This window comes from Grammomys surdaster, unplaced genomic scaffold, assembly GCF_004785775.1.
Source record: "Grammomys surdaster isolate TR1022 unplaced genomic scaffold, NIH_TR_1.0 65, whole genome shotgun sequence".
Lineage (NCBI taxonomy): Eukaryota > Metazoa > Chordata > Mammalia > Rodentia > Muridae > Grammomys > Grammomys surdaster.
Window position 1 is genome coordinate 20,084,621 of NW_021604567.1, and position 21,995 is coordinate 20,106,615.

The following is a 21,995-nucleotide window of genomic DNA, read 5'->3' on the forward strand; positions in this document are numbered from 1 at the left end:
CACACACATGTGTGTGTGTATGTGTGTGTGTGTAATATCAAAATTTCAATTATAATTCAAATGGAAAATTTTCTTACCCAAATTACCATGGTAACTTGCAACATTTGGATTTGCTTTAATTGCCTTGAGGAATAAAGCTTCAGACTCCTATGGAACAAAATACATACAGAAGAAGGTCTTATGTACAAAGCAAAACCAATCATCTTACCTTCTAGCATCATTGTTTTGTATCACCATATCCTTTCCAGAAACAGCCTTGCTCAGAAGAGGCTAGAGAAACTAACATGGAAGGTGACAAGGGGTGGTGGAACACAGTGGTGACCAGAGGAGAGGGGATGATGAAGTCTGTGAGCTCCACCTCACAAGTGGCTGGGATTTCACAACCTAAATCAGAGGACTCGATTCAGGGTACAATGAGGGAAGGGCACAGACAAGGAAAGGACCAAGCTGTCAAGGATACCCATGAGGGCAGCATGCCCAACCTGAAGTAAATGCCTCATTCCAGACTCTCAGGTAGGGGTATAAGCTGTTTAATCACCTCAGAAACCCAGAACACCCTTGCATCCCAGATGAGGCTGGATTCTCCCATTCAACAGGAATTAGCAAAGAGAATGAGGAAGAAACTGCCCCCTATGATGGGAGCCGTCCAATTCTGTGTATGACTGTGACCAAATGTCCCTGGTAAGCATGGAATGATTTTTGTACGTTTCCTCTAAGTTGTCCTTAGCTGCAGTAGGGTCACCATGAAGCAGGGTGACATGGTGTCTACCATGATGCCCAGAGATAGATGTCCAACCTCTCTACTAACATAAGCCTAGGCCACAATGCATGTCTCCCACATGTAGAGCCAAGCTCATTGCAAATGGCACTAAATGCTGAGCTTACACAACCCATGCTGTTAGACTGGGGTAATTTTGGCTTCTCTGAGTGGGCTTTCTGCCTCTGCTTCTGCATTTTCTAAAGTGCAAGAAGAAAGAGCAGCTTCATTTCCATGGGATAGCCCATGGGTATCCAGGGAAATAGGCTGGTTGTCTAGGTGGACAACTCTAAACCCACAGAGCTCAGAGAAAACCCGGTCATGCAGAAGTATTATTTAAAAGAGTTTAAATGAAGCCATCAATCTGACATACAGGATGCCAGTGATGAGTCAGTTCTATATCTTGGCTCCAGCAGGACGTAGACAAACTGCCTTTAGAGAACCTAAGGTTTGCCCAACATTTTAGATAAGCTGCAGGACAACCAACCCAAACAGAAGGTTTTTATGCAGCTATGCTTTTTCTGATGATTTTTGAACATTCTCATCTAACACCTAAAACTATAGAAAATAAGAGAGCCAGACGATGAAACCCACTTTAAGATGCTCTGCGGCACTCACAGGCGTTTGCTGGAGTGAGTGGCCTTAGGGATGGATAACATGTTCTAGGGGGTTCCTAGAAATTCTCATTTCCCTAACTGCTCAAATGCCAAGGCTATAGCTGTCCCTGGGTAACGAAGAGTTGGTGAGGGCAGAGTAGACTGTGATACCGATTGTGGGCAGGGCATTGAGGTTCACACATTTTTATGGAATGGCTATTCCTGATGGCGAGGTTGAACTAGACAGGGGGACCAGAAGATCAGAGGGGAAGTTTGAATCAAGTTTCCAAGGCTAGAAATAGAAACACCGAAGCGTGTGGACAAAGGGATGTCCCAGAAAGGGCAGGTCTGGGAGCAAGTGAGTGTGGGCAGGATCTGCTGCCTCAGGAGTGCTGGTGCTGCTTGATTGCATGCTTCAGCAGCCCTGGGCTGCATCCGAACATGGGGATGAGCCTAGGTGTAAAGGTGTTCAAAGCCTACGGCATGTTCATCTATCCCATTGGCCTTTAATGGCCCCGTTCAAGAAAGCAGAGAACTCTTTTATCAGCTGGACCATGGAGAGATCTGCATGGTTCTAGGCCCAGGCAACGATTAGATATGGCCATCATTTAAAATAGCAGATTTTGTTTATCAACATGAAGGAAAAAGAATACACTCTCTTCTCAGGTACATTAAACACTGCATTTAACAAAGGTTTAGAGCTGGAAATGGCCTTGTAATTTGGGTTTTTAGAACAAGTTGGAGATCTGGGTAGAGAGGAACTGGAAGACAAAATGTCACAGCAGCAGTGGGTCCTTAAGACTAAGCCTGTGCCCTCTGATGGGGTGTCCTAAGGGCCATGACCCAGGGAAAAGGGACAATCTAATGTGCAGTTGAAACAAAGTGCAGGAAGACCACCTACCTTTAGATTCACGTAGGCAAAAGTCTGAGCAACTGGCGGCTCCTGGCTCACAACTTCTACCATGGGCCAATCTCTTTTTAAAGCTAACAGAGGGTAGCCCCAGGCTCAGAGCCTATGCCTGGGATGGTTAAACAGCTGAGACTGAATAAAATTTTCACTTCTGAGCTACCCCATAATTCTAATCATGACATGATATTTCCTTTTAAAACACATGTATCTGTGTTTAAAATATATTCAAAGGGCTGGAGAGGTGGCTCAGCAGTCGAACATATTGCATTTGCAGAGAAGCCCAGTTGGATTCCCACTACTCACACGGCTTCAAACAACCATGTGTAACTCCAGCCTCAAGGGATATGATGGTTTTTTTTTCTGGCCTCCCCGGGCAATGCACACATGTGGTAAACAGACATAAAATAAAAAGATTAAGAAAGTTTAATAAATATTTACTTAAAGAGAAACGTCAGCTGGATGTGGAATCCTCCCAGGTACTTGGGAGGCTGAGGTAGGAGGATCGAAGAATGCCAGTATAGCAAGACTCAGCCTCTTAAATAAGCAGACATAAACAAATGAATAAAGCAAGTAAATTGGGTAGAATCTATGTGAAAAAACCAAAGAGTTCTTATCAGTGTGGCACACATGACTAGAGTTTGGGAAACCACTCTTTCACTGTGACCTGCTCTTAAACACCAAAGCAGTGAATGAGAAATGCAGAAAGGGATGGCTAGGAAGTATCGCAGGGACAACTGAACATCCCTTGGCTCTCCCACATTAGCCCCAAACTGGAAAGCAACATAAATTTTAATGGGTTTAAAAGTGATCCACAGAGGTTCATTTAATGATAATTAAGCTAACATCTTTTTATATGCAAGTATTTATCATTCAATAGATGCAAATTCCACCCTCATGTATGTTCTATCATGCTGCCAGAAGTCAAGCAAACTGCTATCCACTTTATATAAGAACAAACTGAATGATGGCTGCTGTTAGGTTCTAGGGCTCTTGACTGAGCACTAGAACCACTCAATACAGTAGACACATTTACTGTACACTCAAGCTGCTAGCAGGCTGCTGAAGCCCAAATCCTGATATTGATGAGAAATTCTTTTTATCATTTCACGACTGCAAGCATGAGTCCCTGAATCTGTATCCCAGCACCCACGCAAACAATAGCGCAGTGTTGGAGAGGTGGAGACAGGAGGATCACTGCACTTCTCTTGACAGTCAATTTGGCCAAATCACTGAGCTCCAGATTCAGCTCAGACTCTCAAGAGATAAGATAGTCAGTGAATGAGGAAGTGAGGAAGATACCTTACATCAGCCTCTGGCTCCAGAGAAACACACGCACGCACGCACGCACTCTCTCTCTCCCCCTCCCCCTCCCCCTCCCCCTCTCCCTCTTTGGGCTAAAAGATGAGCCTACCAATCCTGTAAGACATTATTTCCCCATTTCCCTATGTCCCTATCTCCCTACTGATCTGCCCAGGGCTCTGTCAACATGCAGGACAGGGCACTCCACAGGCCAAGAACAAAAGATATCCTCTTCCTATTGTGACAGAAAAGCTACACAAATGTTTACATTCAAAACCCTTAACTTAAAAAAAAAATGTAAGAGATACTGGCTCCATGGCTGGACTACGCTGGCTGATGCCCTGGCTGGAAAAGTCCCATCATGCTCCCTGCTGGGAGCTGCCTAAGAGCTCAAAATGAGCTCCTTATTTCAGATTTCATTTTGTTTCCTTATCATAGGCTCAGTACTCTGGCCTTGCCCATTAAGATAAAAACGTGTACAGATGGGCAACCAATTGTACCATTCTGTTACATGGAGTATTTTCTACTTATGGGGAGGGGGGCAATGTGAACAGGAAGCCAAATGAACCCTGGGCTCAATTCCCATAATAGAAATTGCACTTTATAGACTGCAGGATGATGAAAAAATCAATACAGTGATCACGGAATCAGCATCTTGAAGACTTGCTGTAGGTAGCTGGGTCAATGGAGGACTGAGTCTCCTGGTTCGTTCTTGCTGACCCACCCTTCCTCCATGTAGAGGTATAAAAAATAAAATGAAACAACTCAAAAAGCCATTTTTTTTTAGAACAAAAGCTATAACTAAAAATGTATAGCAAAACCTAAATTCACCAATATTCAAAAATGATAGAAACGTATCAAATAGCTTATAGAAAATTAAACCAATAATGATGTCTAAAGAATACAAGGAAATGGTACTAGAGAGGTATTGATTAAGGAGAAAAATTAATCGCTACTTTTAAGCCTTGAATCATATCCACGGCCTCAAGGTGTTCAAAATAAAACATAGCTGTTATAATTCTGAAATAAAATTATCCAGAATAAAATATTAATAAAAATATTAATAAAATAATTAATATTTTAAGTAATAACTCAAATATCCATCAGATCACAATCCTGTAATATTTCTTCCTCTAAAGGCTGTGGAACTGCTTCTCCAAGTGTTTCCAAAGTATGTCTGTGTGAGGTGCCCAGGATGTCATTTGGAAATAAATACCCCTGACTTGACCCAATCCAGACTGAGTATCCTGGGGGAGGAATCTGCGTTAACCAGCTCCCTCAATAGTACAGGGTGTAGAATATAAAGTATAGAGTGTGGGGCAACTGCCCCCATGGACCTATACAGTTCCCTAAAGTACACAGGGAGTGAGGCCCAGACAACAACTGTGTGTGTGTGTTTATGTCTGGAGGTCTCATACATTCATACATCCTAGGCAAGCCTTCTATCACTGAACTACATCTTAGTGCCAGCGTTAAGATCTTATAATTTTCATTGGTCAAAAACCTCTAGGGCCTTGATGATGACATGTAATGCAGAGGAGAAACCTAGGTTTATAAAACGCATAGGACAGAACCCACAGACAGGAGACCTAGTACTCCTGTCCTACTGCAAGGGCAGGGTTAGACTCTGCATGCAAAGGAGGAGGAGGAGGAGGGTGCCCTGGGAGGATGGCACTGTGTTAAATCGTCTTGACACCAGCGATGTGGCACGGAAGCCCAGCATCAGCAGCTCACCCTAGTTATTTTCCCTGTGCTTCTCTTCCCTCACCACAAGGAATAAGCTGTTTTCTGATGAAAAAGGACACTGGGTCTAGCTGTTAGGTAACTTCTCCAGGAAAAGAATCTGACCAAGAACTCCCCTGGTACTCCTGCTCTGGCCTGACCCTTCACTGAACTGGGCATAAGAAACACTGTGGACCTGTCAGCTGCTCGACAGACTGCAGGACATCAAGGCCTGTGGCTTACCCACCTTGTATTTCTGGGATTTCCCCAGCACGTTTGCCAATGAGAACATAAGGGAGTGATCATTAGGAATTAACTGTAGCGCCTCTCTTCCGACGGCCTCAGCCTGAGCTAAGTTACCTGGGAGGAGAAATGAAAATTAATCAATACTGTGCTTGTGTCTTCATTTCTCTAGAACGGGACCTGAATGCATGATACACAGTATTGAAAATACTGCTTGAGAAAACCCAAGCAGAACATGAGAAGATGGGCCCACAGCCTAGTGGGTGGAAGAGGCATGGCAACTCAGTACGTTACTAACAGACATTTTAGACCATGTTTAAATTCTCTCCCAGATACCAGTTATACCCAAAGTAGGACATAAAGCACAGCAAAGCAACGCTAACTTCTGGATATTCTCACAGCCAGTACACATCCTGTATTTGCCTTAGAAAACAAGCATCTATCTCCTGTCTACACGGTTTAGATGGCTTACTAGTTTTCAATTCTGTCAAAGTACCACCAAGGTTTCTTAAGGGATGGTTGGGTTTTTATAAAGAAGGCAGGAGAAGGCTACTTGGTAGAGAACTTGCCTACCACATCCAAGGCCCTGGGACTGATCTCCAATATTGTAAGATAGCAAAACAAAGGTAGTAGACCCCCACCCACCCAAACTGTTTGAATCTGGTCTATGGGCTAAGAAATCAGATCTAGTCATCAGCATTATATTTTAACTAAGAATCCACTGCTCTCAGTATAGACCTGAAAGCAGATCCTATGTGTCCCTAGATGTTTCCAGGATACTGGAGGGTTGTGTGGCTCAATGGTGGGCCTCACAGTAAATGAGACCTGATCGCACACCTTCCTCCAGGACTCAACACTAATTCTCAGTATGTTATAATGTCCATCACAATATGTTCAGATATGTTAGCAAACTTCATTTTCTAGAAAGACACTCGCATTATTGTGTGTGCTGGGCATGTGTGGTTAGAAGTCAGTATCAGGTATCTTCTTCAATTGCTATCTGCTCTATTTTTTAAGACAAGGCCAGGGTTCTCACTGAACTTGGAGATCACTAATTAGGTTAATCTAGCTGGCTAATGAACCCCCAGGGATCTCCTGTTTCTATTTCCCCAGGGTTGGGGTTGTATGGTATCTACCACCATGCCTAGGCTTTTATGTGGGTGAGGAGGGCTGGACTTGGGGCCTCATGCCTGCACTGTGAGCATTTTACTGACTGAGCCATCTCCCCTGTTTTCTAACTCTAGAAAAACAGTTATTTTTGTTTAGACCAATTAACCCAGACTGATTTTCATTCTTCCTCCTTCCTTTCCTTCCCCCACTCCTTTCTTTTCTTTCCTGGAGTCTCACTGCATCATCCCAGCTGGCCTTAAACTCAGAGATCTGCCTGCCTCTCCCTGCCAAGTGCTGGGATTAAAGCTGGGCACCACCACATCCAGCCTATTTATCTTTCAAACTGTAAGGCTAACACTGGTCACCAGCGTGTCCTGACTAGCCTGTGGAATGACACTGGTCTGCATGCCTTGATTAGCCCACAGAACTGACAGATGGTGGAACACCTTCTCATCATCTCCTTCTCCTCTGCACCTGTGTTGTCCAGAAGTATGATCATGTTGTTCCATGCCAGGCTGTGCTCAGGCTTCAGTACGGTGGCATTTCTCCAAGCATTCAATGCATCCACGTGGCGATTTAAATCTGCATACTGAAAATAAAGACCCGGCCCCCAGAGTCAATATTCCAACTCTTCTTCCTTGTTCCCTCTCTATGTCACAAAATCCCACAGAACAAACAAGAACTACCATATTACTTCTATATATTAATCCGGGCACTTGAAAGCACAATCCCAATGAGTACATGCCATCACAATTCGAGCTTTACAGATGCAAGAACCAAGACAAAAGGGAAATGAGTGACTTGCTTGGCCACACATCTAGAGATGGAAGGACAGGGGTAGAACTAGGTGGCCTGGGTCCTGAGCCAAGAAACCTTATAACCATTATGTGCTGATCACAAGTATGACATCATACTTCAAGCTACTGAAAAACCCTGATGACTCTGTTCCAGAAAGGACCCTGTAGTCTATCTTTGATAAAGTATTATTTAGACCAGTAAATGAGTAGGCATGGGAAACAGCTCAGCATTTGCATAAAGCTAAGCCTATTGGCATATACATTCAACCCAAAAACTGGGTGGAGGACAGAGAGAGGTAGACCCCAGGAAGCTTACTGGCCAGCGAACCTAGTTGAAATGGCAAGGTCTGAAACAGTGAGACTCTGCCTCAAAACATAAGGAGGAGAGCCACAGAGGAAAACAAGGTTGATAGTTGGCCTCCACATGAACACACACAGGTTCACTCTCCCCCCTCCCCCAAGAAATGACTGGGGTGGGGGTGGGGAGTGAAAGCATACATGCACGTCATATGCCTAATTTGCTTGTGAAGAATAGTTTAGGAACCTCTTCTGAATACCTAAACTCAAAATACAAGTATGAGCCATTCAGATATATTTTACAAACTGTTTGGAGACCCATATAGTAAAATAAAATCCCTCAGCAGTCTGGATCCTCTCTGCTTGTTTGGGAAGAAGAGCATCATCACCTTTGCTTTCTCTGGACAGGAGATTTCATTTAACATCCTTAACAATATAAAACAGAGAGCTCTAATCTGCAGTCAGCAAAAGTCGGAGGGACAAAGTGATGGATTCTTTTCTTTTTTTCCATGTGTGTGTATGTGTGCGTGTGTGTGTGTGTGTGTGTGTGTGTGGTATGTCCGTGTGCTTGTGTGTATGTTTCTGCATGTGTATGGGTACATGTGCACATGTTAGCACCTGCATTTGGGGGTCCAAGGCTGATGCCAGGAATCATCTTCCATGGCTCTATCACTTTCTTCTTTGAGGTGTGGTCTCTCAGTTAATCCCAGAGCTCACTAAAATGGCTACTCTCACTAGCCAGCTTTCTCTGGGAGCACCAACTCTACTGGTCATCATGCCCACATGGTATTCACATGGAGTTCTGGGGACCTGAACTCAGGTCCTCATACTTGTACAGAAAATGTAATTTCCCTATCTTGCAATGGATTCTTTAGCAGGTAATCCGGCCCTCTTCAACTCAGGTCAAAGGTATATTTCATCTGAATATATTCCATCCCTAAACTCTGCATGAAGTCCCTATCACAGGAATCTCTGGCAGCTTTAACTTATTATTTCCTTCTGCTTACTAAGCCCATTTTCCACTGGATGACAGAAACATTTTGAGTTGTCCTATGTTCAGCACAACAAATAGGTGATATGAGGTTAAATGAATTATGAAAACATTTACAAACCTCTTTTTGTTAAAGAGAATTTCCTCAAATTTCTCCTGAGACTTAGAATGTTTTTTTCCTTTAGAACCATTAGAAAATGGTAGAAAAATTCAAATAAATAGGGCTGTTTAAATATACCAAACATTAAACTTAGGCCCTGCATCCGGTGTCTAAGTCAGTTCTCTCTGGCGCGTATTACGCATCATAGTCACGGATGGAGTCAGTGATGACACTGTAAATTTGTTATACAACACAAGTTCTCCGGATGTTTCCTAGTTTTTCCCTCTGTTACTGACTGTTGTTTTGTTGAAGGTGAACCAGATAACAAGTTTTCATTTTGTCTCCATGGCTACTCTTCCTTTATACACACTTCTAAGGAAGCAGAGAAACACAATGATGGTGATTTAATACTCAGCAGGGAATAGAGGTGTTACTCACCTACCAGTCCCTCACGGGTCCTTTAGCCTCTGACTCCCTGACTCCTTTACCCTCTGCCTCTTTCTCCCAGCCTCAGAAGGACAGGGCAGAGGACCATGCTTCTCCCCTACCTCTCATTCTGCTACTGGCTGTCTCAGAATGGCTCCATCCCCTCTTCCACTGTCCCAAGGCTGGAGCAGTCATCTTCCTTTAAAAGGTAGCTTCGTCTGAGGTTAGTTATTTGTCCATCCACATGCTTCTCCTAAACTTATGAATTTCTTTTCATTATTGATCTCTGAACTAACATTTATATCTTTTAATTTCCACAACTTTCTGACCAATTCCGTGTGCTAAGCCTTCCCTATTTAAAATACTTAGCAAGCCTTTCCTTTTCTAAAGCCTATCATGGCTGATGTAATGACCAGTCAGCACAGTCAACAGTCTTCAGCACTCCTCCAAGTCACTGGCACCACCACCCTCAAGGATGAGCCCCATGTTCCAAATAATCCAGCTTTTCCCATTTCTTCTATCGTTATAGAGGAATTATAATATAGAGGAATAAGAAAGGCATTATATCCTCTTCTTTCCAGAGTCCACAAATCAAAGCAAATATTTATCTCCCATTATAAAAATGCAACTTCTAAAACAGACACCTTAAAGCTATCAAGGTCCTTTTATATGTGGATATATAAATGAGCCAGTTGAGGTGTTAGAGATTAAGCCTTAATGCTTTTAAGTTGTCAAGGGCAAAAGCTGGATAATTAAACCACAACGGAGAATGACAACCATACACAACAGGCCCTGTGGTAACGCCACTTCAGGGTAGCACAATGGGTAAACAATACTGTGGTCTCCATCATTTTGGGACCAATGAATGATCATCACAGTCAAAGAAGGCATCATGCAGACCAAGACTAGAGTTCACTATCTAAGCTTATATTTTATGTTCTGAGTTCTTTTCTTTGGAAGCTACTCTTACTGGGCTCACTTAGCATAGATTCTGTTTTCCAAATCCCAAGGAACCGCAGTGACGGGCAGTGGGTAGTGAGGAAGAGATGACTGTAGAACTGAGCTTTAACGTGGAAGCTGCAGGTGGGCACACTTACTTGGCAGGAAGTGACCTGAAAGGAGCTACCTCTAGAAAAGGGGAAACACCAAAGACTTCACAGGGACTAGTCTAATGTCATTTAACTGCTAATTTAACTGGCTCATCAGAGACAGTCATTCTACCTCCATGCATAGATTTAGGTTAACTCTTCTCCCTCCAGCCAGCACATCCTCCCTTTGTTAACTCTGAGGACTCGCCCTGCTTTGTATGCGACTGAGGTTTTGGTCTCTACTCACACTGTCATGGGGTTTCCAAGTGCCCCCCACCCCAGCTTACCCTTAGAAGAGCTTTAGTACTTAGTCTTCTGGTTTCTGGGAGAAACACGCTTCAGCACATTAGTACAAAACAGATCAAAAATATGCATTTTGGAATGTAAAAACACCCAGGGCCCAGCAGACCTGGAGACAGCTGATACAGACAAGGGAGTCTCAAGCTTCTGTCCTTTGTTCAAATCTCTGCTCCCTGGGGTCAGTGGTGTTGATGTCTCTGCTCTACTGTGCCCTGCAGGAAGTGATGCCTCTTTTTGACACTGGAGTAGATTCCTAGAGATGGTGTCTTCTTATCATACTCATCATACATATATCACAACTAAAACAAGGTTTGTGTTTTATTCTAAAATTTATAATACAAGCACTGTCTGTCCACTCAAAGTGACTTGTCCAGCATTAGAAAGTCAGTCTTTTTCTTTGCCACATGCTAAAGGCCAAAGTTATTCATGTCATGGTAAAAATAGAAGCCTATTCTTTCTATTAAAATATCCTAAACACCCAATGTTTTCTTTTTTCTTTTAATAGCTGAAGTAATTATTGTGATTTATTTATTTTTATTGGATATTTTATTTATTTACATTTCAGATGTCATCCCCTTTCCCCCTTTCTCCTCCCTAGAAACCCCCATCCCATCCCCCCCTCCTCTTTTTTCCTTTTATACCATTTTAATTACATGCAAGCAAAAATACCCCAAACACCCAATGTTTTCTTGGTTTTTCTTCTGCTTTGACATGGTCTTCAAAGCTTGTATTCAAATGCTATTTGGAACTTCTGAATTATCAAACAGGAGATGAGGTAGTTATTTGGATAAATAGCTAATATGGGGGAACTACTAGTTTTGTCTATACAAAGAATGCACAAAGCAAAGATGCTTCAAGTATTTCAAATGAGGATAAGCAAGACTTTTTTTTTTTTAACCTGTGGATCCTACCTACTTGTGAAGCTATACACTCTTTTTAGATGTTCCATCTCTGTGAGTACAATCCACTTTGGCTCAGACAGATCAATTTTAATTCCCTTATCAATTTTACCTAGTCAATCTAATGACTCCTATTTAAAGAATCATGCTGTTTGAGCCTCATTATTTTCTTTTCCAAGAAAATTAAGAGCAATCAGATTGCCTTAAATATTTTATTAAGAAACAGAAATACAGAGCAATTCAAACACCTTAGTTTCTATGTCCATTAAGTAACTGTAAAGCCCTTTCAGATAAACACTCCTGAAACCGTCCTTTTGGGGAGGATGTTCCTTTGCACAGAAAGAGATCTGCTCCCTTGGGGAAAGAGAACAAGGAAGCTCAGAAAATCAGTTACAGGTTTGTTTTTAAGTCTTAGTTTCTATTGAATTCATGTTTTAAAAAAAAACAAAAAAATCAATGTTTATCAGGAAGCAAATCCTTGAAGCACGTTTTCCAGGGCAGAAGGAATGTACAGAATTTCATTTAATCTATTGCCTTTGTGATTTTTATAAATTGGAGTCATTCAGTTTGGATGACTCATTAATTAGAACGTCAGCAGTGTATACTACTTTCAAAGGAGATAAATGCAAATAGAGGACTTTTATAATGTGGAAAGTGCTGGATAGGTTTAAGAAGGTCATGCTGTTTTAGGTGATGGGAAATGGGGCCACCTGCCCTTACCAGCCGCCCGAGGTTGTAGTAACAGTCTGGGTATTTCCGCCTGTGTTTAATCGCTGTTCGGTAGCTTTGCTCTGCCTCCTCAAACCGTTTCAGGCTGTTCTGAACTATACCCAAATTCATCCATGCGGCTGCAAAGTCTGGCCTGGAAAAACATTTTTTTTTTTTTTTTTTTACAAAAGATAAGCAAGAAAACGAGGAGATTAGGTGACTGCCCAAACCCAGAGATTTCACTCTTTGTTCCTGGCAGAATGTTAAGAAAAGAAAAAAGAAGAAAAGAAAAGAAAAAAAAAAGGAAAAAAATGCTTACTGTATTTGGACAGCCATTGACAGCAGCTCTTCAGCTTCCTGTAGCTCATTCCTTTCTTTTAAGATATTTCCGAGGTTATTCATGGCATGAACGTACTTGGGATTCAGTCTGGAAATGCAGAGAAAAGTCACACAGTCTGTCACTGTTCAGTTGTTTTTAGCTAACACTTAGCCAAGACCAACAGGCATTTCAGAAAGTGATGGTCCATGCATACAACTGCATACCTAACTGCTTCCCGGTAATATTTGATGGCCGCCGTTTGGTTTCCTTGATCAGCTAGGTTTTTGCCAATGTTGTAGTGAACCTGAAAACACAGGTGACAATTTGGCCATCAGCACTTCTTTGTTCAAAGCCGGGCATCTATTGCATCTTCTAACTGAAGACAGAAGGGGAAGGGATTAAAATATCAATATATTGCTGACCAGAATTTAAAAGCCCTACTAGGGGAGGGTGGAAGGGTCACAGGCCTATGTAAGAAGCTGTGAGAATGACCTAAAAGTAAGCGAGGTCATAAGCAGATAGCTGTAAATATGACCGGAAGGAAGATGACTACATCACCCCAGAGAAAACCAGAAACTCACAAAACTAAACTGTTCTGGAATGCTCTATGCTTTCCTCTCCCAGGCACCTCAGAGCTGAGATCACAAGTCAGTCACCTACAGATATGAAAGTATCACTATCACTTTCCCTAAATCCAGCCCTTGCTGGTCCAGCATATTCCTCTGGTACCGTAGTATGCATTCTGCTTCCTGAGTCAAGAGTGGGATGTTTTTGTCCCCCTCCCTAAATCCATACAATGGCATCCCATAACTCTTACCCTAAGGAGTTAGAAGGTAAGGACTTTAGAAGGTGAACAGGTCATAAAGGTGGGCCCCTCACTTCCTCTGTTATGCAAGGGTTTTTCTGAAAGATGGCTGTCTCTGAACTAGAAGAGGGTCCTGCCTTCAGTGTAGGTTCCCTTGCCTCCAGAATGTTGAGAAGCATTTTAACATTATTTTATTATGTTATTTGCTGCTTAAACCCCAGCCCATACTGTTCTCTCATGGCAGCCTAAACTAGAAGGTACCAAATAACATCAACCATCCCTCATCCTCCAGGCAGCAGCTGGGGACATCATGGCAGCAAAAGCCCAGAGTTGTACTTCATAGCACCCCTGGCTAACAACTAAACCACTACCTGTCACTGCACAGGCTTCGAGGGCTGTGCAGAAAAGGTTATGTCCTGGTTTCAGAGAGCCTAAGAAAACGTTTTGTGGGATGAATTTTTCTGGCTGGGATGTAAAGTAGTTCCTAGGAAAGGTTTGCCATAAAGGATGTCCTGGGAAGAGGAGGCAGCCCAGGCAGAGTTCAGGGATGGGAGGAAGCTGGTGTTGGGTAAGAGATTCAAGGTCCTGGGGTGCTGAGGGCAGGAACTCAGGTTGGCCACTATTATGGTTAGCCAGGCAACAGCAGGTTGGTGAAAGCATAGCTTGAAAGCAAAAAGATCAAGTCAGTTGTACACTTGGGTTGTCATGACAAGGTCTCATAAACCCTAACAGCACTGCCGGTCTCAGTTCTAAAAGTCCTAGCTTGAGGGAGACTCTTCTAGCCTGGCTTGTCTTCTAGGTGTTTGTTGGTGACCAGACACCTCTTTACTGCTGTCTTCACACACCACCCAACTTCCCTGTCTCCATGTCTCTTCTCTAACCTGATGTAAGCCATCTTACTCTGTTTTCTTTTGGTATGACAGAATGTCACAGGCTGCTTCGTTATTTTTTTAATGTACATTGGTGTTTTGCTTGCATGTATGTCTATGTGAGGGTGTTAGATCCCCTGGAACTGGAGTTATAGACAGCTGTGAGCTGCCATGTGGGTGCTGGGAATTGAACCCAGATCCTCTGAAACAGTAGACAGTGCTCTTAATTGCTGAGCCATCTCTCCAGCCTCCATCAGACTGGTAATTTTTAGTATAGAAATATATTTTGCTCACAGTTTAGGAAAGAGGTTGTGAAGCCTGGGGTCAGGGGTCGAAGGAGGCTGTCCCTGCTGAGAATTCAGAATACAATGGAAGGCATCAATTGACAAGATGGTAGGGTATGTTGTGTGTCCTGGCATGTCCTTTAGAGAAGGTCACTGCTGGTTTACAATAAGAATGTGCCAGGTCAAGTCTCTCTCCTTATGAAGCTAAATCCTCATGTTTTCATCAAGTCTCAGTTGAGTCCTGGCAAAAAATGCCTTTACATACTGACTCATCTTGTTGGTCTCAAAAAGGTTAACTTACATGATGTGAGTTTTATGTCTATTAAGAATGAAAGAGAATATGATATGAGTAAATAAGCCACTTGCAAAGATGTTGAAAGAAAACAGGACTCACGGTTGCAAATCAATGAGAAATTTTTAACCACCTTAGAGTGAGGACACCTGAGAGGCTGATGAGAGCCTCTCAGTTATACGTGGGCTCAGAATATATTACAGAGAAATGTCAGGTGTGATAGGACATGCCTGCAGTCCTAGCACTTGTCAAGTAGAGACAGAATGATCAGATTAAGGCCCATCTTTGGTTACACAGAAAGTTCAAAGCCAGTCAGGGCTACCTGAGACCTTATCTCAAAAACACCACTAAAATAGAAGAAGGAGAAAGGAAGAGGAAGAAGGAAGAGGAAGAAGCAACAGCAGCAGGGGCCCGGACTAAGATCAGAAAAGCAGGATGCCATGGCTCTGAGGAAGGTCATCAGAGTCTTTATTGATGATCAAAAGCTCTTCCCAGAAACATGAAGCATAACTGCCAGTACTAATCCTGGAAGGGGAATACCACAGATCTTTGTTTGGAGAGGAAGACTCAAGGCAAATAATGGACCTCATTACCTCATGCTGAGGGCCACCTAGACTTGGTATGGTCCTTACCAGTATCTTCTCATCACAGTGGCAGAGCTGAGGGAGTTGCCTTTCCTTCTGAGCTGATAAACTGGTTTGGTATTCAACATCTTATTGGAAACTGAGAGGCTAAGTCTGAACCCCGGAGTTACTAAGCCCATTTCATTCTTACATCTGCTTCCCAGGTGGTAGTGAAGATGGGCTTGACTTCTCTAAGCCATCTGCACGCCTCACCACACTGTCTAGTTTTCTATTTAAAGGTATCTTTGAACCACTGTCTTCTGTTCTATGCATCATGGACAGACTGTTCTTCATACAGTGAAGTCCATGGCCTTTTAGTGTGACTGTGAAGACTGGGCCTTTAAAGTGACAATAAAGAAGAAGTGAGGTCACACAGGGGATCCCATCCAATCTGACTAGAATCAGATAGAAATGAAGACTGTAGACTGGAATGACCTCACAAGGACATAGTGAGAAGACAGTCATTGTGTGGGCATGAGCGCACGTGCACACACACAAACACACACACACTCACACACATGCATACACACAAACACACACACAGTGTGACAGAATAGAAGCTTAGAAACACCCACACCACTCATGCCCACACACCCACACATGCATGCATGCACACAAGGTTTGACAGAAACTTAGATACATACATATCACACACACACACACACACACACACATCCCCCCCACACACACATGCATACACACTTGGACAGTGGTATAGAAACTTAGAAACTTCCTGGACTAGAACACTATCCATTCATAGGTATTTTCATTCTTACACAGCTTGGAAGTAGTTTGGTAAACACTACTGCCAGAGCAGCCCACAGTATTTGTGAAGATCATTCCATTCCACGAACAAAAGAATGAAAAGCTAGAGGGTACCATGGAGAAGGATGCTCTCTGGGTCCCCAGAGCACAACAAATACAGCTTCTACCCAGATGTCAGTATGGACTCCAGCCTCTTCAGCCCACAGGCTCCTGCTGGTTTCCTTTGTTTGGGGTAATTTTGTTCTCTTTGTAAACTAGAAAGAGTTCAGCTGCCCTCTGCAGCATGGCCAGGATTCTGCCAGACACTCAGGATGCCAGAGTTCAGCTGCCCTCTGCAGCATGACCAGGGTTCTGCCAGATACTCTGGATACCAGGCCAGAATCCCAGGGGAGAGGACAGGCCACTGTGAAAAGCCAGGCAGCAGTTATTTAAATGGAATGAGTTAGAAATGTGATTCAGGCATAGAAAGCATTCCAAAATTAAGAAGAAATTCTCTCTCTACGATTAGACAGAGAATTCAACTAAAAAGAAAACAACTGCCTAGATTGGGCCAAATAATTCAGAAAACAAACCTGACAAACAGGCTACTTCTATTAGTGGTTAGAGAATGGGGGATTTTTATTCCATGGCATATAAAAGACAGAAAGAGCCCATTTGCCCAACTGTCCCTTCAGCCTTTGCACATTATATGCTAAGACAATGAAGCCAGATTTAAACAGCCACTGTCACCAAATGACAAACATGTTGGAAACAAGTAAAATTACCTACAATGAAAGGCACTTTTAATATCATTAAAAGTCCCAAATATTCTGCTGAGGTTGAAGATTGTTAAACCTGAAATGTTTACATAAAGATTCATGTTCTTCTTTAAGGAAATACCTTAGAGTGCTTGCTACAGGATCCTTTCTTTGTTAATTTAGAACTGGATCATGGGGTTGACCTTAATACAACATATGTCTAAGCCTTAAAAACTAAAATAACTGCTAATAAATTCAGTACTTGGAATCTCTCACAAGGTAGATTTGATGAACACAATTTCCATTTGGCCCAATTCAAAAACTAATATTAGGCACTTACCACAAACAAGGCACTATGGGTAATATCAATGCAGGCCAAGCACTACCTACACTGATACCTCAATCTTTCAAAAACCAAGTGAGTCTCAGTTTATATATCTGGGTCTGAACAATAGCCAGATGCCAACTGTAATATTCAGAGGCTACTGAGCGGAGGCCAGAACAGAAAACGAATCCCATGCAGAGGGATCAAAAGGACACAGCAGTTTCCAAAGGGAGAAACTTGAGATCAACACAGCTTTTTGAAAAGAAGAGGAAGACAATTCGACACTTCAGTGTATAAAGAACCGTTTAAGACAAACAGAAACTCTATCATGCTTACATTAAATGGCATCACTGGAAAGAGATCTGGAGAAAGAATGATTCTCACGGTACTTGAGGTCTTTATGTGCACCCCGAGTTAAAAAGAGAAACATACATGCTCATGACTGAGAGATGTTCATGTGTGTACCCTTGGTTTTCCAGTCTATTAAGGCTGAATTCACATGCTGAAAAGATTTTCAGGCTAAGACAGCAAATACACTCCATGTTCCTATGGTCACCTGGGCACCACAAAATACCATGTTGGATCTCTACCAAGCCACCCAATTCACTAACCTAATATGGTTAGCTTCCCCTTTCTATGCCCTTTCAGTTTCTTCAGTCTGGTAAAAATAAAGAAAGCAATACCTTTTATCTAAGTCCTTAGCAGAAGGATAACAAGATTAATTATAGCGCCCTGTGCAGAGTCTTGAGTTCCCCACAGTGAGGAACTATATAAACAGAACAGACAAGTAGTGCTGTCCAAGCAGGAAAGTAAATATAAAGGAAATCTTATCTATGAAATTATACTGCTACTACAGTTAATGTACAAAATATACTGATGATTGATCAGCAAAACCAAGACAAAAGCTTGAAGTAAATCACTTTTCCTAAGACATGTTGACTATGAAACATGAATGAAATGTTTTAACCAAGAACAAACATACAAAGGATAGGCATGGAGTCATAGCTTCTATAGACTTTGGGGTCGCAGTAAGATATGTCGCACTCATTAGTTTTATTTATATCTTTGTCTGAAATTGTTGCTTTCCTTAAATACAGAATGTAGAAAGAGAACATCAGAAAGCTCTTTCCATCCAGAAGGATTACGTTCACATACTCTAAGCAATTCAATTAAATGTGCTAAGACAGCTGTCAGTGTGACACAATAATCTGTGCGCTAACAGGAGACTTCTACCCTAAAGTCTTGGCCCAATGTCAGCAAATGGAATTCTCTTCTTACTGTTTGGTGAAACCAAAAAAACACAAAATCTAAAAAGTTAGCATTTCCCAAGCACCTACTATGTGCTGACCACTGTGTTATGGTCAAGAAACCTAACAGGCACAAAAAAGAACACTGGCAGTTTGCACAGCTTGGTAAGTGGAAAGCTTAGATTTAACTCAAAATACAAGTGAGATAAATCCCTGCTAGATCTCTCCAACAAAAACACTGCCAATTTTAAAGCACATGCACCCATGCTTATATACTCTGCAAGAGGCATCACCAAGCACAGGACTGAAGGTGCTATGCATGTGTACTTTTGTGCAGCAGTCAACTTTAAATTCCCAAGCCTATTCATAGGTATTGCCACCTTCACATTATAGCCTGAATGAGGCCAGTTCCTCCTATCACCAGAGTGTGACTCTGAAAGGTATGCTCTAAAAGATTAGGATGGAAGCTATACCCAGCCCCAGCCTGGAGATGAATTATCCCCCGACTCCCAGTGTCTTCAAAGTGGAGTGATACTAGCTACTGGAGGATGGCACAAGTTTAAATAAATCTGTCTGTTGATACTGTTTGGTTTTAATGATTTCTTTTTTAATTTAATAATTTCTTTTAGCTAAACATAATGAATCTTAGCTAACTCACTGGGGGGAAAAAAAAACCAATAATCCCCCACCCCCAAGTATTTGATAATGGTCTTAACACTGGTTACTGATCCATGGTGCACGTTCTTAGCCACTGGAGGACTAAAAATGTTCTCCAGTGAAGTGCTTTGGAGAGGAAATCTGATGGGCGAGGTACCTTAGCATTGAGGGGACACACAGACAGGGCGCTTCGAAAGAGCCGGTCTTCGCTCCGCCACTCCCCACTGCGAATCACACATCTCACTGCGTTGATGAGAAGGATGCCCAGGATGACGGCAGAAACCAGTTTCTGAACAGAGTTAGAAGAGGTTATTAGTAAGCCACCTGTGGTGCTTATGGATCTCTGAGACAGCATTCTGAGTTCTTTTTGGTGTGTACATATGTGTGGTGCATGCATATGGGCGCACAGATGTAAGCATGCCACAGGAGGATGTCATGTGTTCTCTATTCTTTAGATTTTATTTCTTGAACCTGAAGTGCTATTTTTGTCAGGCTGGCAGGACAGTGAGTTTCCGGGATCTCCCTAGCTTGGAGCTCTCAAGCTTGGGGGTTACAGGCATGCAAAGCCATGCCAGGCGGTTTTACATTGGTGCTATGGTTTGAGCTCAGTCTTCACTGACACAGCAAGCTCTTACCCACTGAATCACTGCCCCAGCCCTAAAGTACCTTTTTCTTAGTGTATCTGCTCAGAGCTCCAAATCCAAAAGTCAGTAGCATGCAGTACCCAGCGCTGGGGAGGTAGAGGACACGCTCTGCGACCACAAAGCCCACTCGGAAAAACAAGTTGCTTGCAGGAAGAAAGGGGATCACAAGAAATCCCAAACCCAGAGTAAGGATTCTGGAAGACGAAAAGGATTTACATAGTTGGCTATCTTTAGATTTTTTTTTTTTTTAAAGAAAAGCACCTTACTTGACTTAACAATAAAGACTGTTCTTTGTTTCTTGCCATCAATTTATTTAGCAAGGATAAAGTCATTGGTAGAGGGGAATTAGCTGGCAACACATACCAAAGTACTTAGCAGCTAGCACATAGAAAAAACATCCAAATCATGTTTGCATCAATAAAGTCAAGGGATTACATTCAATCTATTCTTTGATTAGTGAACACTCTTCCCGAATAACTCCATGTGGTTTTTTAATGGATCCTCCCCAGACTTGTCTAACAAAGACAATACTGAAATAGATTAAGCTTTATAAAGTTAAAAGAAACTATCTTTCGTTACTATGTCTCAACCAGTCAAGCACAAATACACATGGGGAAACAGCATGTAGCATCTACTTCTCTAAGTCTCTAATGATGTGATGGTGTAAATGAAGCAGTCAGGTCACATTTGGTGGTTCCTTCTGGGACCCTACGCCTCACAATATTTTGTTTTAAATTCCATTTCACATGTATACATGAATTGATTAGGACTAAAGTTTGCCACTCTTTAGAGTTAGCAACTAATTTAAGCGCACAGGTAAGCAGAAAACATTCATTTTGAGAAATTACTTACTTACTTAACACCATGTGCACTTACTCAGGCTTTGTGGAAACTGTCTTAAGCAGTTTTCATTTTCATAGGACATGTTTGTTTTCTCCAATTATTTTCTCAATAACCCTCTGCAAAAGATCTTTTTATCTGTTGAAAAAGTATAGTATCTCTTTGGGGCAGCAACATATTTTGTATGGGACAATAGAGCAGACCACCATAGACTTCACAAGGGCTTCTTTGAAGGGGAACTGTGAAATAATAGGCCCAATACTCATCAATTATACTCCCTGTTTTGACCATAAATTACATTTTACCTCCTACAGCGAGTCCTCCAAGTACTACTTAGGAGGGTGGGAGTGGCTCATGGTAGTCATGCCTACTGCTACTTCAACTTCCCTCCCCACCAGCTGAAGCCAGCCATAGATTCCTACCTTGCTGCTACCATAAATTCAGAACAAATATCCTCAGATAGCCTATATGCAGAGTTGTTAGGAAGTGATGGGCGCTGAATTTAGCAAAATGCTTCTGTGTAGAAGTTAAAATTCCATGCTGCCTCTTACCTTCTCTTGCAGCTATCCTCAGAGCACAGGGCTTGGAATATTAGGCCAATTAGGCAGAGCCAAAGTGCCGCTAGAGCAATTACCCTCCAGTCACCAACTGACTTAATGAGGGGGATGCAGCCCATTGACCAATCAAAACACAGCCACCAGGGACACAGCAGCAGCCAGGCATTCAATGAATAGTAGTAATTATAGTTTATGGCCTGTCAGTCAAAAGAAAAACAAACACTTACTTGATGCTGAACTTGAAAGAACACACATCCTAACTTCACTTCCGAGGCATTCATAAGCTTCTGTTCCAGGAAGCAGTTGTGTAAAAATAAAATGCTGCCCATTTGTAGTCTGAGCATAGGGCTGTAATCTGTAATTTATTAAATGCATCCAGATTTTAACACATTAAAAATACAGCCAAGCCAGTGGGCCAGGCAATGCAGGTGTTGGTTATATTTCTGGCCAGGATATGGCTCATTTACATAGTATTACTTAATGCCTCTGATATGGCCAGTGTAGGGCCCGGTGTCTCCAGTGTACCTAATGCTTTTAAAATGGAGCTCACCTCTGAGTATCCTCTTGATTCTCTCTGTAAGGCGCACAGCTAAGAATCTGTGGCTTGAGATCCTTAGCCTTAGAAAAACAGACTCTTAGAATATCATTGTGTTATTACATTTGTCTTAATTCAGTCATGCTAGGTCCCCCTGCAGCAACAAAGATGGGGTCAGAGAACATGTCAATAATGGGTGTCATAATACAAGGGGCCTCTTTTCCTTCTTTTCATGAAAGGAATTATGTTGGAC

At 42.3% G+C, this 21,995-nt stretch overlaps 1 protein-coding gene across 2 annotated transcripts in view; it reads right to left on the reverse strand.

The window, feature by feature from the left end:
* Tmtc4 (transmembrane and tetratricopeptide repeat containing 4) overlaps positions 1–21,995 on the reverse strand; it is a 59,979-nt gene that overhangs the window by 2,105 nt on the left and 35,879 nt on the right. For both annotated transcript variants that reach the window (XM_028771148.1, XM_028771157.1), the window contains exons 9-17: positions 21,202–21,404; positions 19,833–20,004; positions 19,324–19,455; positions 12,787–12,866; positions 12,563–12,670; positions 12,256–12,397; positions 7,112–7,226; positions 5,532–5,644; positions 78–147 (exon numbers count right to left, since the gene is read on the reverse strand). In XM_028771148.1, coding sequence (XP_028626981.1) covers positions 78–147; positions 5,532–5,644; positions 7,112–7,226; positions 12,256–12,397; positions 12,563–12,670; positions 12,787–12,866; positions 19,324–19,455; positions 19,833–20,004; positions 21,202–21,404 — 1,135 coding nt within the window. The remainder of the gene's footprint in view (positions 1–77; positions 148–5,531; positions 5,645–7,111; positions 7,227–12,255; positions 12,398–12,562; positions 12,671–12,786; positions 12,867–19,323; positions 19,456–19,832; positions 20,005–21,201; positions 21,405–21,995) is intronic.